Source organism: Carettochelys insculpta, chromosome 17 (assembly GCF_033958435.1).
Source record: "Carettochelys insculpta isolate YL-2023 chromosome 17, ASM3395843v1, whole genome shotgun sequence".
Taxonomy (NCBI): Eukaryota; Metazoa; Chordata; order Testudines; family Carettochelyidae; genus Carettochelys; species Carettochelys insculpta.
In genome coordinates this window covers 19,877,220-19,885,298 of record NC_134153.1, presented here as the reverse complement: position 1 = coordinate 19,885,298, position 8,079 = coordinate 19,877,220, and the positions used below count along the sequence as shown (strand labels likewise).

Genomic DNA, 8,079 nt, shown 5'->3' with positions numbered 1-8,079 from the left:
AGTTCCTGCTGTTTTCCTTTGTACAAAGCTAAAAGTCAAAAAAACCTTTTGCATCCTGATTAAGAAAACTGCACCCATTCCTTCCACAAATATATATGTATATATATTTAAAAAGCTGTACATTGTGTGAGACACAAACAAGAACCCAGACATCACGTGCACACAGTCCTTTCAATTTTTATGCCTTTTGTTGCAGTAGATAGAACTTGTATCAGCTTGCTTGATGCATGGAACACAGTAAAGAGGCCCTGAACACCAGATATTAGTGACTGAACTGCAGACTTTAGCTTGATGAAAGAGATATAACATATTTCCCCTCTGATTTTAGAAGATCAGGGAACAATTTACCAAATGAACTGTAAAATGAAGTTGTACTTTAAATATTTAATGGGGGATTTGGTGAGCATTATGTTTTCAAAGCACTGCCTTTTCTTCTGTAACGAGTACAGACTCCCAGGCTAGCTTAGTTTTTCATGACAGTAGATTTCCCAGTGCTTACATATGTATATATTATGTACACACACGCACACATATATATAGATATATATTTCTTGTTCAGACTTTATTTCATTAAAATAAGTTAATATTTCATTTTTAACTGGGCACAAAATGAGAGCTACATCTTCACACACAAATAAGAAAGAAATGCTCTTCAAGCATATTATATGCTTAATTGTACATTATTCTCTTTCTATAAGAAATCTATAGGACTTTGGCCATTAAGACTTAAAAGGTAGAAATTTAATGATACTTTTGACAACCGAGTTCAAAAGTGATTCAATAAAATGCTACTTTAATGGTAAGACCACATGGATGAAATAAGGTGTGTGTCAGATTCGATCACACAAGGCAGAGAGAGGGCCTTTGGTTACAAGGAGAGTTGCACCAGTTGTTTTTATTAAAAAAAATGACATTTTTGTTAGTGCCATCTATAAACCAAATACATCACTTTGAACAGATGTGTGGTAAACCCTACATTGTATGGCTATATTTAAATATGATCACTTTCCTGATATGTAAAATATGATATTTTTACATGAAAGCATCAGCTCTAAAAAATATTTAAATCGGAAATCACCATTATTTACTTTATCAAAAAAGTTATTTTTCCCTGAATTCATTTTTTATTTAATTTTTTTACATTTGTGCTGATGGCAGACATGGCTGATGACTGAAACATCAAGATCATGCTGAGACTGCCCGCTTTCAACTGTTTTGTTTCCACTCTATAGCCAAGCAGCCAATAGAATTAATTAATACTTAAAGCTTTGTCCGCTGGCCAGTTACCTTAACTTTACTTTCTAACAGCCTTGGCAAGTATCTCAGCAACACACTACATTAGTTCTCCTAAGTACACTTGTATTTATGATGGACCAACACCTGAAATCCTCAGCTAGGCAAAATGCCCATTCCAATGAATGAGTTTTGCAAAAACTGACTAATGACCCTCAGGAACTGACCCTATATAAGTGCTCTGCAGATGCTTCTGTTACATACATACTGCTATTGATTCTGAGTACCTGCTGTATAATACTTTGCATGGAATGAGGGCTGTTCTCCTGTCACTGGGCTAAGACGGGAGGTCCTTATTCAGTTTGTTCTTTCTTTCAACTCACTTAGGAAGTTTCCCAGGTTTTAGCCTTATTAAAGAGCAAGTAAAAACTCTGAGGAAAGACCTCAAGCTCCAACCGAATGTGAGGAGAGTAATCTGGATAACTGCTCTGCATATTCAGAGCAGAACAAATCCACATACATGTACAGTATTATGCCAAGGGCAGACCTAACAAAGCTATAGTTACAACCCATAACAATTCCTAAAACATACATGTGCTTATTGCTTTCATCTGTACGTGCTGCATTCATTTTACTGACAGACAGAAGTATAGTCTAGCATGGACAGACAATTACATTCAGGACTGACCAACAGCTATTTTGCAATAGAAAGGAACAAAATGCCAGACCCCAGATAGTTTATCTTCCTAGAGATGTAGAAGTATATATAAAGTGACACCTGATATTTACGTACCAAGACCTGTTGCATGCAAATAGTTACACATCACAGCAGGTACTCATAAATATGCATCAAACTCTTATTGATATAAGTTATTTACAGTTTAGCTTTACAGTAGAAACAGACACAACGTAAAGTTTTACCATCACAGTTATCACAGGACGGATTGTGCTTTGTCACAAGTGTGTAACAAATCACAGCCACGACAGGAGGCACAAATGAAGATAGTGCTTGTGTAAAGTGCTAGGTTCTTACACTCTGGTTTGTTATTCCACCTTCCAAACCAACCCCAAAAATAAAAACAAAAAAGCCATCAACAGAAAGTGCTCTTTTTTTTTAAGGAATATTAAAAATTAGAGAAAAGATATTTCCTACACAAACTGACATAACTTTACATGAGGACAATGTTTAAAAACTAAGCTGGTTGCTGTTAGTTGCATTTGTTTAAAATAGTCATTTAAAAAAAATCGACGATCATTCAGCTAGTTGACCTGATTCGCCTTTCACTTATATCTGCTTTACACTGGCGTAACTTCGTTGGTTTCAAGAGCGTCCCTTCTGATTTACACCAATGGAAGTGGCAGCACTATCAGGTCTGTGGTGTATAATTCAATAAGTCCTCTTTTTGCATATTTAGTTCACACGTGCATATCTAGCCATTCTACAGCGAGTGCAAAATGTTTCAGACTGGCTTCTTCCTTTTCTCCTACTTTATGAGCTAGATTGAGGCTGACCCCCAAAGTGAACATGGAAGTCAGAGCAAGAGGAGCACAAGGGGCCATCGTTGCCCCTCTTGTGTAGGGGCCAACTGCAATATAAGCAGTATATATGCCTAGAATCGCCACTGGCTCCTGGGCTCCTGCTTCTGCACAGGGGCAGGGGTATGGGGTAATAGACTCTTGGAGGCGAGCGCCTTACACCCTGTGCACTTAGGTACATTCTCCCACAGAAACTTGGAAGGATTCTTGCTGAATCAGCCCAAGTGTCCTAAGAGACACCTTCTTCTGCACATACCCTTCACACTCCCCAAACGAGGGTTGTGGCTTAGAAGCCTCGCTATAGCCCCAGAATAGCTATTGGGATTAGCAGTGGGTAAGCGCAAGTTTCACTACATTCTAAGGGGAGTTTTAAATTAGATACAAGTGGTGCAACTCACCCTGATGACATTTCAAAGTAAAACATTAGGTCCTAAAGTATCTGGAAGAATTAAACAGACACAGGGCATTTTAATAATTTATTTCTCTAGACCACTGGTAGTTTAAATAGACATAAGCTTAGACTTGCCCATAATGCTAGTGTTCCCTGTTACCTTTAGTCACTGTATCCATCAGAAAGAGAGATGTATATGGGGACACTGGAACAATTGCTCTGAACCAGCAAGTATTGTGTTTCTGATAACTTTTATACGAACCCCAGGAATTTGTTCCAGAGTTCAAATCTGGCTGCCTCGGCCTCTTCTGTGGAAGTGATACAGATCAGAGGTTAACGTTTCCAAAAGGAGATCCATTGTACAAGGGAGTAGATGTATATTTGGTCATGATGACTTCAATGAAGGACATGAAAGGAGATCAAAGCGTGAGCAAGATCTGCAATCTTATTTTCATTGATGTGTATAGGTTGAATTGGGCAGCATCTCTATACTTATTCCAGAGAAGGATGTTTTCATAAATCCACAGCTGGCTTCCTCTCAGACTTTAGAAACAAGTGGCTTGTTTCAGTCAAAGTTCATGCCATGCAGAAGCTCTCTTTCTTTGTATTGACTGTAAAGACATTCCTTTTAATGTTGAACAAGTTTGTTTGGAGCACATGTCAAATGCTTTGCTCACGGGTATTAGCATGTCCTCCACTACCTGGTAATATATGGACCTCGGGTGAAATGTGATTTTCTAGTTTGACAGTCTCCTGATTGACCGAGGCTCTTCCAGTGATACCTTCCATGGCGTAAATGCAGTTTTGTCCTATAAACTTAGGTGAGGTTGGTAAAACAGCACTCTCTAGATGGTTTTTCTCCATTCTATAAATGTTATCTTTTTGCTTTGGATAGCCGCTGTTTGTAACATTGTACTTGGGACTCTCGTTTCCTGGAGGGCTCGAGTCATAAAGCAGCTGACCTTCATCATCTGTGTCAGCATCTATATATTTATGTATGCTGGCATCATGAAAGTTGAAAGCTATTGCTATCTGCTTCTCTGGCGATGTTGGGGGCGTCCTGGTACTCGCCGTTGTGTAGATAGAGGTTTCTGGACTCACTAAAGATCGATCAGAGAGTATGGAAGTGTCTGCTCCAGAGGCAGCCCCCCTGTTCTTGAGGGCATCTGGATTTATTCTAATTACATTTGGTGGTGGTACCAATGTGCTACTGTCATCTTCCCTAAAGTTGACTTTCGGAGATCTTAGTTTTAAAGGGTTACTGGCTTTTATGGAGCTGCTAGGACTTTCTATGAAAAAAGTAGAGCGATGGCTGCTCTCAGAGTTTGGGTTTATCTCCATGAACCTTCTCCCACTTCCCTCTGCCCTGATTGGCTCCTGAATGGGATTAACACCTCCTTTGCAGGGAAGTGTAGCAAGTGGACTGTGGGAGAATCTCCCAGTGTCTGGGAAATCTGTAGCACAGCTTATAAAACTATCAATGCTGGACATGCTCCTCATGTCAATGATCCCGTCAGTACGAGTGGGCAGCAAAGGGACCACAGGGCCAGGAATGGTCTCCATTTCTAGTTCTTCCTTTTGTTTTCCAGGATGACCTGTGTCTTTAGTGTTGAGGTTTGGCTGTGACTGAGTCTTTGCCATTTTGTTGTACATGTCCTCCAACTGTTGGACATTAAGGTGCTGAGGGCTGGAAGAGGATCGGGCCTTTTCTGGAGAGCCTTGCTCCCTAGTTTCAAAAGATTTACTGGAGCTAGTTTCAGAGAGTGTTCTCTTGGTCCATTTCCACTTGTTGGGGGATAAATGATTGTCCTGAACTTTATCCTTTTTGCCAGTGCTTTCTCCATTCTTTTCAACCACAATGTCCATCAGTTCTATACTACGGGCAAAAGCATCCTTCATATTCATGGAGACAATGCTGCCATTTCTTTTTGCTCTTTCAAGAGCTTCTCTGCGCTTGATGGCTTTCTCCTGCCTCTTCTGCTCTTTGTAGAACTCAGAGAAGTTATTTACAATAATTGGGATGGGAAGAGCAATCACCAAGACTCCAGCAATGCAGCACAAACCTCCGACTATTTTGCCTAAGAGAGTTTTGGGATAGATATCTCCATAGCCTACTGTTGTCATGGTGATAGTTGCCCACCAGAAGGAAGCTGGGATGCTCTTGAATTTTGTATCATCCTCATCTTTTTCTGCAAAAAACACTAAGCTGGAAAAGATCATAATGCCCATGGCCAAAAACAAGATGAGTAATCCAAGTTCATTATAGCTCCGCCTTAGCGTAAACCCTAAGGACTGTAAACCAGTTGAGTGCCTGGCAAGCTTTAGAATTCGGAGTATCCTCATGATACGAAATATCTGAACCACCCTGCGTACGTTTTGGAACTGAAGTACACTTTTATTTGATTCTGTGAGGAAGATAGTGACATAATAGGGTAAGATAGCTAGCAAATCAATAGCGTTAAGGGGGCCTTTGAAAAACTTCCATTTCTTAGGTGAGGATAGGAACCGCAAGAGGTATTCCATTGTAAACCATGCAATGCACACCGCCTCCACATGGGCAAGCTGAGGGTTGTCGGTGGTTTGTCCAAATTCATCCATGCCTTGTAGTTCAGGAAGCGTATTAAGTGACAAGGCTATCGTAGACAACACAATGAACATGATGGAAATGATGGCCAAAATCTGCAAAGAAAAGAGAAACTAGTTAGTTCTGCTCAAAAGATATGCTCCAATATTTAAGCTCAGCGTTAATAACATACAGGATGCTTTCACTGACATATCTCAGGCTAATTTTGCCCTTAGTTATGCAAGTGCAGCTCCCATAAATAAAACATAACAGAGCATGTTTGGGAAAGGCTTTACTCTGCGAACTGTTTTAAAATGTGTCTTGTATACAAAGAAGGCTGAACACAGATACTCCAAACCAGTTTGTTCACCTCTATGTATTCAAGGCACTTGTATCAGAGAGATAAACTGTAAGGAGGACACTGAATAGATCATTCAGAGGAGTAGCTTTGCATTAGCCATTCATAAAGTACCCATTAAAGTTCACCTGGAGATAAGAGCCAGATTTCCACGCAGTTTGAGGATGTCCTGATGCATGCAAAAAGTGTGCACAGTAATGCGTCCCATTTAATGTACAGTTTAACATAATGGTGTTCATTTGGTAACTGCGTGTGCATACAATTAATAATACTCACCTGCATGTGCGAGCCACACACCTCCTGGGTGTGGTGCTCTGTCCTCTCAAGTTCTACCAAAGCCACATATGGATAAAAGAGTCTGCTACAGGCTTCACTAAGAGCCATGTGGCTTTTATTACATGCACTAGGGGCACATGCATTTAGATCCAGCGGTCCAAGGTTCAACCGCACCCAACAATAAGAGAGGTCTGTTGGCATTACACACACACACACACACACACGCCCCATTTTGAATGATGAAAACCTATGGAAAACTGGTATGATTGTCTTGAAACCTCCTAAAACTTTCCCAAGATTTTTTGAGAGATTGTAGACTTTCAAAATATTCTATATTTGCCTGGTCTGCTTTTCAAATTCATCACCATAGCCTGGGGAGACAGCTAACTTGCTGGTGAAAATCAAATTACACAACTTTGAAAGGGTGAGGGCAGGTCAGTACCAACCTCCAGAGGGCTAAGCAGCCATTAGAAACCCATTCTTGGAACAAAGAGTGCAGTGAGCAGAAGAAAATGGCTAGAAGGAAAAACAAAAACAAACAAAAAAAACCCCCAAAACCCCAAACGCCCAAACTGCTGTTCCTGAATCACTATTGTACAGAGACTGGGAAGTGGTACAGTGCTGGCTTAATCAAAGCTTATTACAACCTTAAGGGTGTCTATCTGAGTTGTCCGGTAGATGTTCTATGTGGGCATTAAAACTGAACACATTCCATTTTTCCCCCGTTTCCCTGCTTCAAAAGCTGATGACATTTTCTTTTAACTTATTTGAGAGATGCTCTTGAGTTGACAGATCATCTGAGAAACACTCTCTTGCTGATGAATTAATTCTGCTGTTTGCTAACTCGGTGAGAGGATAGGTCTTTTCTTGGGCTACTGGCAAAATATGGAAATGCATTCAAAATACAAGCCTAGGATGATTTTTATTTATTCATTATGCTGCAAGGTGATCCTTTATGCTTACTTCTCTGCTGCTCTGCTTTGAAAATAAGATAAAGTCAAAAGCTCCCTTTGCTAAATACACCACAATACAGAAAGAACTAGAAAATCCCATGGCAAGGCTTCAACCCAATGAGTTGAAAACATGACAAAGAATGCCCCGCCCCCACATCCCCCACAATAGATTTGTTAGAAATGTTAGTCTTGCTCACAATGACACTGCTTAACCAACTATTATGCACAAGCGTCAAGAATTACCGTCAGTAGCACCGAAGAAAGAAATTCTTATGTATCACATTTTCACCTGTAAACCATGCAACTATCATTGCAGTGAAGATACCCCAAGTGTTGGAACACATCTGTCTGCATGGACAAGAACTACAATGGAACACAGTGCAATCCAATCCTCTGCTGCGGTAGCACAAGCAACCATTTTCAATCACACACCTTGACCTGTCTCTTATTCAAAGAGTGAATACTGAATGGGTTCTGCAATGCTTGGACGCATCCTGTGAGTTAGGCTGATGCAATACACTTCAGATGTAGTTTTGGAATAGAAGTAGATTATATATACTCTGAAAACAAAGAGACACATCCAGGCTCAGAACTGTAGATTTTCTGTGGATTTCTCTAAGTGTTAAAACATTCATTTGTAATTTTCAAAAGTTGCATGACTTTTTCACAACAATGTAATTCAAAACTTTTTCAGATTGGCTAAAGAATTTCCCCTGTAAATTTTGTATCCCAGGAAATGAAACAGAGCAGCCTTATAGAGAGAATGGTG

At 40.1% G+C, this 8,079-nt stretch overlaps 1 protein-coding gene across 1 annotated transcript in view; it reads right to left on the bottom strand.

Moving 5' to 3' along the window:
- Nucleotides 1-3,686: 3,686 nt before the first annotated feature.
- Nucleotides 3,687-8,079, bottom strand: part of KCNB1 (potassium voltage-gated channel subfamily B member 1) — a 215,522-nt gene continuing 211,129 nt past the window's right edge. The window contains exon 3 of the mRNA XM_075011743.1: nt 3,687-5,839. Coding sequence (XP_074867844.1) covers nt 3,821-5,839 — 2,019 coding nt within the window. The 3' untranslated portion in view covers nt 3,687-3,820. The remainder of the gene's footprint in view (nt 5,840-8,079) is intronic.